Here is a 17970-nt window from a genome sequence, read left to right on the forward strand (position 1 = left end):
ATGTGTCCACTTCTAAAGAACCCCAGTCAGACTGGGGCATGCAGTGTGGGCCGAAGCCCACCTGTATTACGCACGACATTACTACCTCAGCTGTGTTGGGAAATGCAATGGGATATTTTTGTGTACCGCCGGTGGGTTCCAGGGAGCCACCCATGCTGTAGGTGCACACGGAGTGTAACCTACATGTGTCCACTTGTAAAGAACCCCAGTCTGACTGGGGCATGCAGTGTGGGCCGAAGCCCACCTGTATTAAGCACGACATTACTACCTCAGCTGTGTTGGGCAATGCAATGGGATTTTTCTATGTACCGCCGGTGGCTTCCTGGCACCCACCCAGGCAGTGGGTCCACAGGGAATTATAAATGCATCTGTTTCCACTTGTAAAGAACCCCAGTCTGACTGGGGCATGCAGTGTGGGCCGAAGCCCACCTGTATTACGCACGACATTACTACCTCAGCTGTGTTGGGCAATGCAATGGGATATTTTTGTGTACCGCCGGTGGGTTCCAGGGAGCCACCCAAGCTGTCGGTCGACAGGGACTTCACAATAGGGAGTTGTACCTGCCTGTGTCTATGAATTAAAAAGCCCGGTCTAACTGGGGCATGCAGACACCTTGACAGAATGAATAGTGTGTGGCACATAGGTTCCCCATTGCTATGCCCACATGTGCAGCTCCTGATGGCGGTGGCACAGGATTCTATTTCTCATTGCTTCTGTACAGCATTGTGGGCTATCGCCCCGCCCCTTTTAAAGAGGGTCGCTGCCTAGCCGTGCCAACCCTGTGCAGTGTGTGCCTGCGGTCCCTCGTCATGGCAGACGCACTTCTAAATAGACATGAGGGTGGTGTGGCATGAGGGCAGCTGAAGGCTGCGCAGGGACACTTTGGTGTGCGCTGTGGGGGGGAGGGGGGGGGGGTTGGGCAGCATGTAACCCAGGAGAAGTGGCAGTGGAGTGTCATGCAGGCGGTGATTGTGCTTTGTTGTAGCTAGTGTGGTGCTTAGCAAAGGTATGCCATGCTAATGAGGGCTTTTCAGAAGTAAAAGTTTTTGGGAGGGGGGGGCCCACTCTTGCCGCTATTGTGGCTTAATAGTGGGACCTGTGAACTTGAGATGCAGCCCAACATGTAGCCCCTCGCCTGCCCTAGCCGTTGCTGTGTCGTTCCCATCACTTTGTTGAATTGCCCAGATTTTCACACATGAAAACCTTAGCGAGCATCGGCGAAATACAAAAATGCTCTGGTCGCCCATTGACTTCAATGGGGTTCGTTATTCGAAACGAACCCTCGAACATCGCGGGAAGTTCGTTTCGAATAACGAACACCCGAACATTTTGGTGTTCGGTCATCTCTAGTAATTATCCATGTGGTATGTGAATTGCAGATATTTGGCCTTCAGGCAACCCCATTCTTCTGGGAGCCGTTCCAACTAGATGAAACAATAGCACATACACCAGTCCTGAACCTCCTCCTTCTTCAGCACTGTTTCCCCTCCAGGGCATTATTGCCGCTCTAAGGAGATTCCTTCCTGTAGTTTTAGGGCATTTCCCACGAGAATTCTGCCTTCAAATTAGTGTCTCAGTTCTTCTGCCTTCCGACACCAGACCTCCTTATTTTGTCCTCTATTATAGGCCACTCACACCATACAGTGCTGAGCTTAATTCCATGTTACGACCCTCCTAGCTTCTAAATCCAACAGTAGGCAGATGGGGGGCTAGTAGCATTCATCAAGAACAGCCCAGTCCAGACCTTGTGTCTTGTTATTTAGAGAGATTCAATATGGAACTGGTTTCTCATTGTGGTTTACTCATGAAGTAGCAGGACTTTCATTTTAGTTTTTCTCGCCTGTTTTTTTAGCTCTTGTAGTGACCATATCTCTCTCCTACTAATTTGCGAGTGTCTTCTGGACTATGGGCAGTTTTTCCCTTCCTAGTAACAGGAATGCTTCCAGCCTTCATTAACTTTGTCCTGCTGCAAAAGCATTACTTGCTAGCCGCCAATAGACCTGTCGCCTACTAGCACGAACTGTGACCGACGGGCTAGTCATGGAGTCATTCTCTTGTCCCTCCACCTTGGGTACAGCTCTAGAATGCCGCAAGGTCTTTTGTGTCCCCCAATGACACGGATGAGAAAACAAAATATTTTGTTACTTACCGTAAAATTCCTTTTTTATCCCATTTATTGGGAATCACCCAGTTGTTTATTGTACTAGCGCTGACATTTTCTGCAGAAGTGTTCATCAATCCGGCCTGACTTTTCTCTAAAGCGATTTGTTCTACTTGTAGTCTGTATGGCTCGGCTTCACGTATTATTTTGTTCTCTGCTACTGATCAGTTCAGTGCCTGCAGGAGGGGTATAGCTAGTAGGAGGGACTAAGTCTTTGATTAGTGTCGCCCCCTAGTGGCAGCAGCTATACCCAAGGTCTTTAGTGTCCCCCAATGAACATGATGAGAAAGAGATTTTATGGTTAGTAACAAAAAATCCTATTTTATCACTTATCTATAAGTCTGATAGATGGGGGTCTCATAGCTCCTGAGAACAGAGGTTCTGTGTCCCTCTCTCCTCCTCACTGCCTGCACATACACCCACAGTGAGTAGCAGAGGGCGTGCATGCAACCCGCCACTCCATTAATTTCAATGGGGCTTGCAGAAATAGCCAAGAACAAGCATTCAGCTTTGTGTCAACTCCATTGAAATGAACAGAGCGGCACCATGCATGCACGAACGCCGCTCCTTTCAATCTCTTTGTCACTGTTGGTGAGTGCAGTCAGCCCAAAAGGATGAGAAGAGGGGAACACCGTTCCCAGAATTGGTGGTGGAGGGTCTCCCTACCAGTCAGACCTTTATGACTTGATCTAAGGATAGGCGATAAAATTCAATTGTGGTACAACTCCTTTACATTTTGGCTGTCTGAAACTACCACTAGGGGGAGCTTAGGAGCTTACTGTATACTGTATATGCATTGAACTCCATAATAAGACTGTATGCAGTGCACTCCTGCTAGTATAGATTATTTTTCCATAACCCTACATGTAGCAGGAGATTTGGAGTCTGTATCAGATGGTGGATTTTCACTTTAAGTAGGATTCGCCAGTCTTTTGTTCTGTCATTTTTTTTTTTTTGTTTTGCATCTGAAAAGACAGTGAAAGGTTATATAGTTGATGAAATAAGCACAATGGGAGATGATGAAAGCTCGTGTCGTGCCAGTATCAGAGCTCGGCTTGCATTGTAAAGTGGAGCCTTAATGAGATAATGCTGACATGCGTGACCTGCAGAGAGGGTGAGATCAGACAGAACTACCATCCAGGGCTCGGCGGCATCATCTTAGATAACAATGAACAGTCGTACTACACAATGTTAGATGCGTAAGCTGTCACTGGTGTAATTATCATTTACTCTACTCTCATGTAGAACAATTACAGCTCCAATAGGTATTGATATGACGGCGGCACTAAGTATTCATGCGCTCAGTCATTAGAAAAGGGAGTCTAATTTCTTTTCTTTACTGCATCTATTATTATACTCTTCTCTGCATAAATCAGTAGTATATGTGAATGATCACTCAGCAGCCACTTTATTAGGGACGCCCATCTAGTAGAGCGTTGGATCTCCTTTGGCCTTCAGACCCGCAGCAATTCATCGCAGTGTAGATTCCACTCGGTGATTAAATCATTCTGCAGGAATGTCGGCCCCTGCGGACAGGAAGCTTCTAGTAGTTGTGTCAGATCAGATGGAGTTGCTGACATGTTCTGATCAGCTTGCAGGAAGGGGTCATCGATTCATGCTGCTTGTGAGAAATTCTGACTCCCATCAGCACGGGGCAACAGGAACCCAGATGCATCTGACCAGGAGATGTTTTTCCGCTGCTCAATGATACAAGTTTTGTGCTCTTTTGCCCCCTGGAGTCTCGTCTTTCTGTTTCTCTTAGATACAATTGCGCTGGAACGTCTGCTGTTATAGGCCAATTGTTCAAAAAGTGCACAGAGTTGTGCATTCAAATAAATTATTTGCAGCATTAGCGTTGTATTAAGGTGCAATTTTTTTCCTTTTTGGTATCTGTTCGGCAGAACAACTCCTGACATCCTCTTCTGAACCCTTTCATCAATGAGTTGTTTCTGTCCACGGAATCCCCTTTCTTTGGATGTTTTCCTCGATCACACCATTCTCTGTATACTCTCCACACCATTACAAGACAAAACCTCACCAGGTTTTGGAAGTCACATGGAAGTCGCTCCGATCGCTGGATTTTCCCATCTAATGTGGATTCACACTAAAACTGATCCACGGAAAACTTGTCACATGATTTTATGCCGCACTCCAGGGTCACTGGGAGAATTACCATACATGGAAATTCCAATCGTGAAATCAGTGTATATGTGTGTGAATATAAATATAGATTCCACAAGATGACCAACATCCTCTATACTCATCTCGCTCCATGCCCGCTGCAGCAGTTGGTGTACATTTTGCAGATAAGTGAGAATAGATCTTACAGCCATTGCCAGCATTCTCCAAACATGTTCAATGGGGTTAAAGTCTGTCGAGTTTGTGGCCAAGACAGTGTGTAGAATTCCTTGTTGTGTTCCTCCAACCACTCCTAGTGATAAGAGCTCAATGACATGGAGCGTTGTCTTGTTGAAAGATGGCAGTGTGGTTGCGAAAGACTTCCTGAAGATATGGGTGAAAATGGTCAACTAATAGGTCAATGTAGCATTCACCATTCAGGGATTGTGGTATGATGACCAATGGTTTTAAACCTTACCAGCAAACACCCTCCTCGGACCATGACACCACCACCACCGGCCTGTTGAACCCACGGTGCACCCATGGGATCCAACTTCATGTTGTTTACACGAGATGCAGATCCGGTTATCTGTATGGTTTAGCAGGAATCGGGGCTCATCACTTCAGACAACTTTCTCCCATGTGTCCAAGATCCATTGATCTCTTTCCTGGGCCCATACAAGGTGTTCTGGGGAATGACATGGGGCCATCAGGAGCACCCTTGTTGGTCTACAACTATTGAACCCTAATCAACACAATATACACTGCATGGTCATTGTGGAATTGTGTCTAACTTCCCACTGTTATACTGCTGGGTCCATTGGCCCATTGTGGCACGTCATTGCTGAGATATCAGATGTACCACCTGATGCCTGCCACTAGGATCAACTACACGATCGCCTCTAGGATCTCCAGTTGGATGACTGTCCATGGTTCAGCCATTCTTAGCACACTCTTTATACCATAGTTCAGCCATGACTGCTAAATGTTGCCTTCTGCTGTGCAGAGGAGAGGTTAGCACGGTATCTGAGAGCAGTTTGTGACGCGGCGATCACGTGGTACCACGTTACTGACCACAAGATGTCACGTGCCAGCTATTCCTCATGCAGTCATCGTCGAGTGCGTATTATGTATATATTTAATACGCAGATATAGTACAGCTAAATTTGTCACGTACCTCTTAGGGGCTGCTGTTATTAGACAGCTGAGGATGCTGGGAGTTTTATTTTTAAAGCTGCTTACATGTCTATAGAATATAAATCCTCCTTCCCTTCGCGGTGTTTATTCTTAGCCCTCTATGCACTGTGGCAGTCCTCCATTTCAAATAGGGAACAGATGTTTTTGGATTTAATTGGGCACAACAACTTGTCACCCATTGTGAAAATCCCCCCAAAAAGCCCCCTGATCCGCACCCTATAACCGCCAGCTTCCATTTGTCCTTTTGTAAAATACAATTTACGGCATCTTTTAAATCCGAGAAGCCGCGGTGAGAACCCACACATAACCGCACAGCGTGGAACAAGCCGGCTAGAATTAATATTGAATCAATATCCAGCCTGGGGTTGGGGAATAAATCAAATGCGGCTTGTAGAGCTTGTAATAAAATATACACGGTGGACGAGGCGAGCGCCTACTCTGTGCGGAAATTGTATTAAGGAATGTAAAACCAGTAATATAGACTGAAAGGTGTGAAATCCAAGCGCCGGTGATGGTTCTCTGATGTGATGACTGTCTTTGAAACTAATAGATAGCGACGGCCGTGTAGAGCTCACTTAGGCTAAATTCACATCTGCGCTAGGGATTCCGTTAGGGGAGCAGGAAAACGGAATCCCCTTCTTGAACCAAAGTTTGCTGAATCGACCCCATTGACTAGAATTTGGTCCGTTGGGTTTCTGCACCTGTCTGGAATTTTTACTGGTCTGGCATGAACATTTTTTTCTGGCATTTCATGCTGGATCTGTGCTGGAGGCTCTGATGCAGATGTTTTAAAGGAATCTAGTCGGCTTTATGTCCAGATGACTACATCCAAATGACGCTCTTCTAGGCCCACTGGCAATGGGTTCAAGGTCCTCAGAGGAGGGAACAGAGGAACTGCACCTTCAGCCTTTCAGGCGTCTTAACTTTCTCTGGCCTCTTACTCTTTTCCTGCAGGACACGGATTGTAGGATTAGGACTGCTACACTGCAGCACCAACTGGGAGAGATTGCATTCTTCTTCTGACCAAAGCCTAGCTGCGCCCTTCACATTCTGCAAGCTTCTTCATGGTTGTATCTCTTTCTCCCAGGAGAGACTCCTTCTTCAACCTCTGTCCTGCACCAAGCACCTCTCTCAACTACTTCCTGTCTCCTCTTCCTTCTTAGCTCTGTTCCTTCGTTCCCAGACCTAATTAAAGAAACCGTACCATTACAAAGAAAACAACATCATCCGATCATTAAACAGCGATAAACCATACCCCCTTACAGATGCTATGTGCAGGGTCCGTGGAGATTGGATAGCACATGGAAAGATGTCTGTGTCCTGTCTAATGCAAGTTGCACTTGAGTTTCTCAAGTGCAGCACACATATGGCCTTGTTACTCCAGCCTTAGGCTGAGGGCACACAATCGGACTGGCGGCACGCAGTCAAACCATGCCAACCTGTTAAGCCAATGGCCACAGAGTTTACCAGCAAAATCATGTGACCATTGGCTGCTGAGGGTGGGTGTGGTTTGATTGTATGTGTCTTCAGCCTTAGTATTTTCACACCTTGAAAACTACTACATGCAATCCAGAATTGCAGTTTTATAAGTGCGGTATCAGTCCGAGTTTTTTCGGTCCGTGTTTGCGCTCGCCTGTGTGAAGGCACCCTTATTCTCAATTAGTGGGGCTAATCCGCATGCAGAAAACTCGAGGCCGATTGCTTGTGAAATCTTCATTAAGCACGGACATGTCACTTCTTCTATTTCCACATACAGTAGCTTCTCAATAACTAATGCAGATTTGATGCACAGTGCACACAGATTCCGCATCAAATTTGCCAAAAAATCCATTGTGTGACCAGAACCTTAGACAGAGGGGCTCTGTAGCTTTGGAGGACCCATAGAAATCAATAGATCCTTTCACTGAATTCCATTCTAAGGGTACGTTCACATGTATTGTACTTTGATGTGAATCCGCACAAATTTCGCAACGTGTGAGCATACCCAAATACAGTGTAGCATACAGGGGTTGTGCCAGTATGGCATCCCCTGTTTTTATGCCCTGTGGGACATATGAACATCATAGAGCAGGGTCTCCTGCCCAGGACCACCGCTATGTCCTACACCAGAGACCTTAGGATAGGTCCTCAATAGCAGATCGGTGGGGATGTGCGGCTTGGGATCCCTGCCGATCAACTGATCCTCAGAGCAGTGGGGCTGGACGTCTGCATCGGTGGTCAGGGGTAGAACTAGATAATAGGCAGCTTCACGATCATTTATTTCAGGGTGGGTGAAGCCACCTATTACATTTTTGGCCATTATCACCAATGCAGAAGTCTTGCCCCACTGCAGAGACAGCAAGCTGGATGATCAGTGGAGATCCGAAGTGACAGATCACCATTGACCTATCCACAGGTCATGAATTGTAAAAAGCTCCCCCTAGTGGTGGCTGCAGACAGCTAGAATTTCATCATTTAACTATGCAGGGGACTTGGAGCTGTGTATCAGAAAAACATCGATGTAATGTAAGAAAATATTCAGCAGACCCCACTGAGTCGAAAATATAACACCATGTATGCTACATCTGTGTCGCTACCAGGGGAAAAAAAAGAACGTCTTTCTGCTTTTATCATTCATATCTAAATACTTTCTTATTGCAAAAATCGTTTTACTACAAAGCTGATTAAAATAATCTGACAGACCCGGAGGAGCGCGGCACCTGCGTAAGCCCCAGACGGCAGCCGTTATCCCCTTCAGCCATTCAGTGCATTACTGCGCTGTGTTAAAGGGGTTGTCCCGCGCCGAAACGGGTTTTTTTTTTTTTCAACCCCCCCCCCGTTCGGCGCGAGACAACCCCGATGCAGGGAGGTAAAGAAAGCTCACCGGAGCGCTTACCTTAATCCCCGCGCTCCGGTGACTTCTCTACTCACCGCTGAAGATGGCCTCTTCCTCCGTGGACCGCAGCTCTTCTGTGCGGTCCACTGCCGATTCCAGCCTCCTGATTGGCTGGAATCGGCACGTGACGGGGCGGAGCTACACGGAGCTACACGGAGCCCCATAGAAGACTGCAGAAGACCCGGACTGCGCAAGCGCGGCTAATTTGGCCATCGGAGGCCAAAAATTAGTCGGCTCCATGGAGACGAGGACGCCAGCAACGGAGCAGGTAAGTATAAAACTTTTTATAACTTCTGTATGGCTCATAATTAATGCACAATGTACATTACAAAGTGCATTATTATGGCCATACAGAAGTGTATAGACCCACTTGCTGCCTCGGGACATCTCCTTTAAGGAATGTACGTTTTTTGCCCTCATCCGTCTCGGAGTGTTTATTCTCCTCCCCAGGTGATGGGGTTTTCTCCAGGAAGTCATTTCTGATCAGCAGGAATGCGGTGTGATGAAAAGCGACTTATCTCCATATAATATCCCACTGTTGCTAGGAGACGATGTTTCGCCACCGCATCGATATAAACCATCAGCAACTGCAATGAGCAGGCATAACCGCCGTGTAACAGAATTCCCTTTTCATATTTTAGTGATTTCATCCCAAGGTTATGGCTATATGACATTTTCTTGCATTCTGCGCTGTATAGGACTTTGCATGTAGTTTTGATTTAACATTTCCTACTGTCTTGGGGATATAGTTCTTATGCCGACTTACACGGAATGGCCACTTTATTAGAGCCCCGGCCCTCTTATCATTGGAGCTTTTCCTAGAGCGTAACCTCGGAGTGCAGTATAAAATCACATGACAAGTTTTCCAGGAAAATCCAGCAATCTGAATGATGCCAGGTCATTGACTTTAGACTAGCCGGGAATGGGATTTCACTGCCAACCTTGTAGGGTTTTCTCATGCAACGATGTGGAGAGTATACCAACAATGATGTGTCTGAGGAAAAGGGGTCACAGGAGGATGTCAGGAATCATTCTGCTGAACAGGCGCTGTACAGTCAAGCAAATTGCAGATGAATACAATGCCGGTGCCTCAACTAATGTGTCCAAATACACAACTCATTGTTCCATAGTACTGATGGACCATGACAGCAGACGACCTGTTCCAGCACCATTGTGTCTGAGAAACAGAAAGACGAGACTCCAGCAGGCAAAAGAGTGCAAAAATTGTATCACTGTGCAGTGGAAAAACATCACCCGGTCAGATGGATCCAGATTTCTGTTGCCCCGTGCTGATGGGAGGTCAGAAATTGTCACAAGCAGCATGAATCGATGACCCCTTCCTGTTAGAACATGTCAGCACCTCCATCTAATGTATGACAACCACAAAAAGCTTTCTGTCCACATGGCCAGAACAGCTTCAGCACCTAGTAAAATCTACACCATGACGAATTGCAGCAGTCCTGAAGACCAAAGGAGGTCCAACGTGTTACTAGATGGCTGGGCTCTAATAAAGTGTCCATTCAGTGTATATATTTCCATGTTGACATGTGACAACCAAACCCTGATCCTGCAATGATAACCCCTGTTCTGGGAAGGGAGTAAATGGAATTGACTTTTTCATGGCTGCAGGATTGCACTACACATGGTTGGTAGCTCATAAATCTGCATAGAAGCTGTAAACACAAAAACAATAGAAGGTTTTTAATCGTTACTATTTGAAAAGTTGTTTCAATTTTACTTTGGATACATTGGAGCAATACAAACTAGCTTGCAGTAATGTCCATACACTTTACCTGCCCAGCAGTTTAGGACCAGCTCTGTTTGTTCAAAAGAAATAAGATATTCCAGCTTTGGATGAACAGAGCTCGGTCTATTTTAATGACTGTAACCGCAGTTCTGTCAGGACTATCAACATGTTTTTGGTTTACTTTAAAGCCAAGTTTCTTGGCTTTGAAATAACACCAAAAGCATGTCCATAGCCTTTACAGAACTGGAGCTACAGCCGTTTGAAGTTAGGTCGGGAATACGGAATTTACAACTGTCTGTTTTAGTTGGTGCGTGTGTTTAGAGGAGAGAGAGAGGGAGTGGAGACCAGCTGAAGCAGAGAAGCTCTGTGATTCTCCTGTATATCTCCCTGTTCCAGGGGAGGGCTGACATGAATTTTTGCCCATGTTATCAGCTCCCCCTTATCACTCAGAGAGCATATTTGCTCTCTGATGGTCACATGTGGGGTTTTCCCCAGAAAAGAAGTGAAATGATGAGGTCTTGCTCATCTAATCACCCCACAGATACCGCACTCGTTGGTGACTGTGGCATCTAAATATTTTTCACTAAAAAAGTTAAACTTTTTCCCCTTACACAAGGCTTTAAATTTTGAAAAAATAAAAAGAACAAAAAAAACGACACAAAATTGGTATCACCACATCCATGACAACCCACACTATAAAATTTTACATTATTTATCTAGCACGGTAAATTCCATATAAAAATGCAGAAATAACCATTTTCTGATCATTTCACTCCCCAAAACAGGAATAAAAATAATTAAATTTTTTTATATACCTCAAAATGGTACCAATAAAACTACAAGTTGTCCCACCAAAAAAAAGCCACCATACAGCTCTGTTGACTGAAAATTAAAACTGCTCTGGTCCTGGAATGCAACACCACATAAAAAGTCTTTTTGTAAAAAAAAAAATAAAGTGTTATCCAAAAGGGGTAAAACCCCTATAAATTTGATGTCCTAATCGCACTGACCCAGAGAATAAAGAGAACATAATAATTATACCACAATGTGAGCACCATCAACATAAATCCCAAGAACCGTGGGGAAATAGTTTTTTTTCCCCATTTTCTCCAGTCAAAAAAGTTTGTAAAAGTACTTTAATACATTATATGTACCCAAAATTGGTTTCCATAAAAATTAGCGCTCTACCCACGAAATACAAGTTGTCATAGAGCTACACTGATGAAAAAAATAAAAAAAGTTGGGACCACTGGAACACAAAGGGGGAAACAATTTACTTTCTCTTATGGTTAAAATTTGTTATGTCACTAAGGGGTTAAAATGCACTCAAGGGGACTTAATTCTGCTCCTAGTATTTTTACATGAGATAACAAACAAGGTGACATTTTTGGGAGGGCTTTCTCATTTTTATTGTGACTGTTAGGGGTTAAAGATCATATAGCAAATTCAAACTTTCCATACATGACATTTTTTACTATATACATTACATTACTTCATGCAGGATTACACTTACCCTGCAGCAGATCTGGCAAGGGGGATGTGAGGCCGGCTACAGCTTTCCCTGACAAAGTTCGCTGTTTGCAAAAGAGCCGCATCAGCCGCGATCAGCTGACATCTGCAGCAGGTCCAGTCTGAGAACAAAGGACTTTACGGAAAAGGGATTAAATTTGAAAAACTAAGTACCCTCTTTTGGTGCGGTACTCCTAAGTTCCATTTTTCGAGACGTCTTGCTCCAAAAACTCCTAAGGCCCACTAGCAAATGCCCATAGTAGTGGAAAAAAGTGGCAAATGAGGTTTAACACTGATAAATGTCGAGTTCTGCACATGGGCAGAGGGAATACATGTCACCATTACACACTAAACGGGTAACACTGACATGAAAAAGCAATTTTAGTTAACTGTAAGCCTAATTGGAGCAACCAGTGTCAGGCAGCTGCTGCCCAGGCACATAGAATCATTGGGTGCATCAAAAGAGGTCTAGGGGCGCATGAGGAGAACATTGTTTTTCCTCCTCACTGGTCAGACCACACATGGAATATTGTGGACAGCTTTGGGCACCGGTACTCAAGAAGGACATATCAGAGCTTGGGGGTACAAAGGTGGAAACCAAAGTAATAAATGGAATGAGCGGACTACAATACCCAGAGTGGTTATCAAAATTGGGATTATTTAGTTTAGAAAAAAGGTGGCTGAGGGGCGACCTAATAACTATGTATAAATATATTAGGGGACAATCCAGAGATCTCTCCCATCATCTATTATACCCAGGACTGTAACAAGCGGGTGCCCTCTACGTCTAGAGAAAAGAAGGTTTCTACACCAAAATAGAAGGGAGTTCTTTACTGTAAGAGCAGTGAGACTATGGAACTCTCTGCCTGAGGACGTGGTGATGGCGAATTCACTAAAAGAGTACAAGAGGGGCCTGGACACCTTTCTTGAGTGATACAATATTACATGTTACAATCATTAATACCTCTAGAAGGGTTGGTGATCCAGGGAGTCGGGAAGGAATTGTTTCCCTTAAGTGGGGAAAATTGGCTTCTACTTCATAGGGGTTTTTTTGCCTTCCAGGATTGGGGAGTAATAGGCTGAACTGGATGGATATATGTCTTTTTTGGCCTTACATACTCTCTTACTATGTAACAGTGCCACCCTGCAAGCCATCCCAGATAAAGTGAGCTGCATGCCTGATGCAACCTATGGACAAGTATGATGCTATTTCTGGAAAAGAGCAGATACTTCTTTTAAATCATGGACAACCGCTTTAAGTAGAATGTTTTTGATTTTATAATTGGAGCTACATTTGGTAAGGTTTCAAATTTTTTTAACCTTTGCCTTACAGGATGTATCCAGATCCCAGTAGAATTCCTCCGATGGAGTGACCCTGAGCCTATAGCAGCAGTAGTCTTCGCATGTCTAGGTCTACTAGCCACCATGTTCGTCATGGCAATATTCGTCCTGTACCGAGATACTCCTGTAGTAAAGTCATCGAGCAGAGAACTGTGCTACATCATCCTGGCCGGCATCTGCTTAGGCTACCTGTGCACTTTCTGTCTTATAGCAAAGCCTCGACGGATTTACTGTTATTTGCAAAGGATCGGTATTGGCCTTTCCCCAGCGATGAGCTATTCGGCTCTTGTGACCAAAACCAACCGCATAGCTCGAATCTTGGCTGGTAGCAAGAAGAAAATCTGTACCAAGAAGCCAAGGTTCATGAGCGCCTGCGCACAACTGGTTATCGCTTTCATCCTAATCTGCATCCAGTTAGGAATCATCGTTGCTTTGTTTATCATGGAGCCTCCGGATATCATGTTCGATTACCCAAGTATTCGAGAAGTCTACTTGATTTGCAACACCAACAATCTTGGAGTGGTGACTCCGCTTGGCTACAATGGGTTGTTGATATTGAGTTGTACCTTTTATGCATTCAAGACAAGAAACGTGCCAGCCAACTTTAACGAGGCAAAGTACATTGCTTTTACCATGTACACCACCTGCATCATATGGTTAGCCTTTGTGCCAATATATTTTGGTAGCAACTACAAAATTATCACCATGTGCTTCTCGGTGAGCTTAAGTGCCACAGTAGCGCTCGGTTGTATGTTTGTGCCTAAGGTGTATATCATTCTTGCAAAACCAGAAAGAAATGTCCGCAGTGCATTCACTACCTCCACAGTGGTCCGAATGCATGTTGGGGATGGAAAGTCTTCTTCAGCCGCCAGTCGGTCCAGCAGCCTGGTTAATTTATGGAAAAGGAGAGGGTCTTCTGGAGAAACATTAAGGTAAAATCTCTAAATCGAAAATTTCTTTGCATCTGTTGTACGATAATGTATTTATCAAGAATGCCAGGGTGGTATACGCTTTATACTAACACTGCTAATTAATTGTGTTCATCACTTGTTTTAGGTTTTTCGTGGTATCATATTTTTAGTGAAATTTAAAGAGGACTTGTCATGCCCTTATGCCAGCGGGTCCAGTTACATAGCTTTGCAGTGCCAACTATGCTGACTCCAACTATGTCTTTAGCTCCCAATGTATGAAGTCCACAACACCCACAGTCAATAAAGTCTGACATCACCCATTGATAGTGAGCAGTGGGGATCGCCTATTTGAGACTTCCACAGTGCCGGGAGCTGTACCTGAGAAGAGCCCATACAGAGAAATGGAGGAGTATGACCAAAAGAATGACATAATTGAAGTCAGTGAGGACATAACTGCAAAGCTGTACAATTGGCCCTGTTGACTTGAGGTCACAACAGAGCCTCTTTAAAGGGGTTGATTGAGTTTAGAAAAACAGATCTGTAATCTTGTCTTTTGGAAACCGATTCAGTCCTGCCTTTAAGATATCTTCACAATGATGACCATTGGAAAATACAGTGGTGTACATAGAAGAAAGGAAGCAAAGATCAAAATGGGCCCCATTTTGCCTGGTGGTTGTTTGACCTTCTACGCCCTTTCTATGACCATTAGTCTAATTTCTGACCCCTCATTGGCTAACACTGCTGTTCCTCTAGAGGGAGGAGCCCTGAATAGGTTCTGGCCACCCAATAACAAATAGGTTGGAACAATCAGGTATGGCCCGTTTCCTTAAGGGCCCATCGGTAAGCGTGGCTTTACACAGGCCAATAGTCATCCGAGTAATCGCTCAAAAGAATGATTACAGGCGACTGTGTAAAAACGGGACTTGACAGGGCAAGTGAATTGCTTACTTGTTGGAGTCACTTTGTTTTAGCTCACTTAAAAACCAAGCAACTACTGGCCCATGTCAACAGGTAGTCAGTCATCTATGAACCACTGCCTGTTTACTCTGAATAGAGCCGGGCACCCAGAAGAGATCTCCAGCACGCTCCATCTCCATTTAGTGAACCATTATCGCTCATGTGTGAAAGCTCAGGAGTGATTTTCCTTGGAGCTGCTGTCCCTTGTAAAGCCACCCTAAGAGTCAGAGTTACAGTACTTATTTTCAACCCAGTTGCCTTACGAATAACATATTGTGAAGCAGTGGTGGTCAGTCTACCACATTGTGGAAGCCTCAGATATGGCTCTTCTCGATCTGCAAGCCTCATATTCCACGTCCCACGTTCCCTGCAGCGAGGTGGCAGCACATGATCAGTTACTCTGAATTACAGTCTACAGTAGAGACCGAAAAATACAATTGAACACACTCACCATCTTCCAATCAGCAGGGGTGTAGCTATAGGTGGTGCAAAGGTAGTAGTTGCACCTCAATCCTTGTATTTGCTGGGGGCCAAAGGCACTTCTGCAGCATACGAAGCCACTAGTATAATAAAGGGCACATCATAGGTGGAGACCCTGGTAGGTATTTTGCATCGGGGCCCAGGAGCTTCTCATTACACCTCTACTATTCACTATAATGGAGGGTGACTGGGCATGTGCGGCCACTGATCAGCACCATCACGAAATTTCATCTAGAAGTGGAAAAATGTGGTTTTTGCAGTCTGACACAATGGAATTTCTCTACTGCATCTTGTAATGTACAGGAAATGGCTTTTTTACTGGGAACCATGCTACAGAGTAATGATTGCAAAATAAGAAGTGTCAATCGTAATCAGTCTGGCCCAGAAGTAATGACATAAGATATTGCCGTAATCTTCATGTTTTTTCTCCTATTATTTGTACCATTGTTCTTGTCTTCCCCATTTCCACCCTCATCTCACATCTTTACAGTAGTTTGTTCTTTGTTTTTTCAGTCTTCGCATTTCCATCATCAGACCACCTGTACCCGATGTAAGTCTTCTTCCAATAACCATTGCTTCCTATCCATTTCATGTTCTGCCATGACCTTCCATGTTTATTAGAGTAGCTTTTCAAGTTTAAAGAGTTTTATGTTGCACTAATCTATCAGATCAATAGAGGATTAGACTCTCCCACCAGTGTTAAGGAGGACCTGTCATGTCCTCATGCTGGCTTCATTACTTTGCAGGCGTCGGCCGCTGACTCCAATGATGTCTGTTTTTTGTTTATATTCATCCCCATTTCATCCCCAGTTCTCTTTCTCTCACTTCTGTGAATGTGTCAAGTGAAGAATCCTACTTTGCACTGTCGTCAATCAAGTTTTACATCAGCCACTGACAGTTTGCGGTGGGGACCACCCACTTGACACATTCGCAGTGCCGGGTGCTGACCTTTCAGAACAGGGGAGAGTATTAAAAAAGTTTTTTAAAAAAAGAAACATTATTGGAGTCAGTGGGGTTGTGGCTTCAGCCGGACCCACTGATGTGAGGTCATGACAGGTCTTGAGAGCTTCTGGCCAGTGTGAGTCCATAGCAATCCTTAAAGGGGGATCCTAGTTATAGACCTTTATGACATATCACTAGGATGTGATAGGTGAAGTCCTAGGTTTCTCTGTGTACCTTTGAGCCCTGACAAACTGAGCATATAGTATCCTACCAAGCATAATTGGACATCTGAGCAAGAATCAAAACAAGTATTTATTTCCATATGTTAATACTAAGTGGAGCTCCTTTGTCCTAATAACATTGGATACTCTCTGTGGCATACTTTCTACTAACATCTGGTATTTCCCTCCAATCATCCTGCAAACTCTGGAGAGTTCTCTCAAAGAAGATGTGTGCTGTTCATGTTTCCTGACCAGACGTTCTAGTTCATCCCAGAGATGTACAGTAGGTTCAGGTCCGGACTCTGTGCAGCCAGTCCAATTGTGGAACATCCATATCCTCAGACCAATGTAAAACAGTGTTGGATGTGTGACGAGGCTCGTTGTCTTGTTAGAAGTATGGCCGACCATTCCCAGAGTATAGTCACATTGCCAGCAGCACATTATTGTCTAGAATGTTAAGGCCAACCTCCGTGTTCATGGTTCTTGTCACTACAACCAACAGACGAGACCATGCCACGTAAAACATCTGCAGACCACAACGGAGCCTCCACCGTACTTATCTGTTGGCACAACACACTCAGGTAGAAGGTGCTCCCCAGGATCCTGCACACCCAGGTACACCATCTGATTTGAAGATGGAGTAGTGTGATTTGTTACTCCATATAATATTCTTCCATTGCTCAACTGCCCAATGACGACGCTCCTTGCACAACTTATGCATCTTCTTTGAGAGAACTCACCGGGCATTTGCAGGATGAATGGAGGGAAATACCTAGACATTAATAGAAATTATGGTATAGAGAATATCCAATGTCATTAGGACCAAAGGAGCCCCACTAAGTAGTAAGATGGAAATAAATACTACTTTTGATTCTTGCTCAGGTGTCTAATTACGTTTGGTAGGATAGTGTACCAAGGGGTGTGAGGGTAGTAGTGAGTTGCCCTTATATCTATGGGGTACTTTTCTTTATCTCTTATCCATTGATGCATTTTACTTTGCAATGCAATTGGTTAGGATAACCCAAGTGTACCAAGGTACTTGTGGTTGGTAAAAGATCCATGATGACCTGTAATGCCCAACAGCCAAGGCCCTGAAGAGACCAGAGTGCACAGAGCAGAACAGACACTTATTGATCTCCGTGGGCTAGTTCAGCTAAAAGTTTTTGTAAATTCTGTAGCATAAAAAAAAGTTCTGATAAAGTTAAAAAGCAAATAGGAAAATATTGAAAAAGTTCCTTCTTTAGAATGAAAACTAGATATACTGCGCAGTAAAGATAAGAAGTCCACCAAGATGTTCAAATGGCGTCTGATTAGCACTAGCAGGCCTTTTCCCTATAGACCAATAAATAGATATGCGTCATCTCATTTAGTCAGTTTACTAGCATTTAGTAGGCCTCGCGTCCGAATACAAAGGGGCAGCCTAGTTACAAGAAAAGTTTATGAACCCCTTGGTATTTTCTAGCTTTGCATGCATGACTCTCAAAATGTTGTCTCCTCATCTTCAAAATCA

The 17970-nt window shown here is 44.4% G+C and overlaps 1 protein-coding gene across 2 annotated transcripts in view; it reads left to right on the forward strand.

Moving 5' to 3' along the window:
• GRM5 (glutamate metabotropic receptor 5) overlaps positions 1-17970 on the forward strand; it is a 281050-nt gene that overhangs the window by 241370 nt on the left and 21710 nt on the right. For both annotated transcript variants that reach the window (XM_066594092.1, XM_066594093.1), the window contains exon 7: positions 12942-13881. In XM_066594092.1, coding sequence (XP_066450189.1) covers positions 12942-13881 — 940 coding nt within the window. The remainder of the gene's footprint in view (positions 1-12941; positions 13882-17970) is intronic.

Source organism: Eleutherodactylus coqui, chromosome 1 (genome assembly GCF_035609145.1).
Source record: "Eleutherodactylus coqui strain aEleCoq1 chromosome 1, aEleCoq1.hap1, whole genome shotgun sequence".
Classification (NCBI taxonomy): domain Eukaryota; kingdom Metazoa; phylum Chordata; class Amphibia; order Anura; family Eleutherodactylidae; genus Eleutherodactylus; species Eleutherodactylus coqui.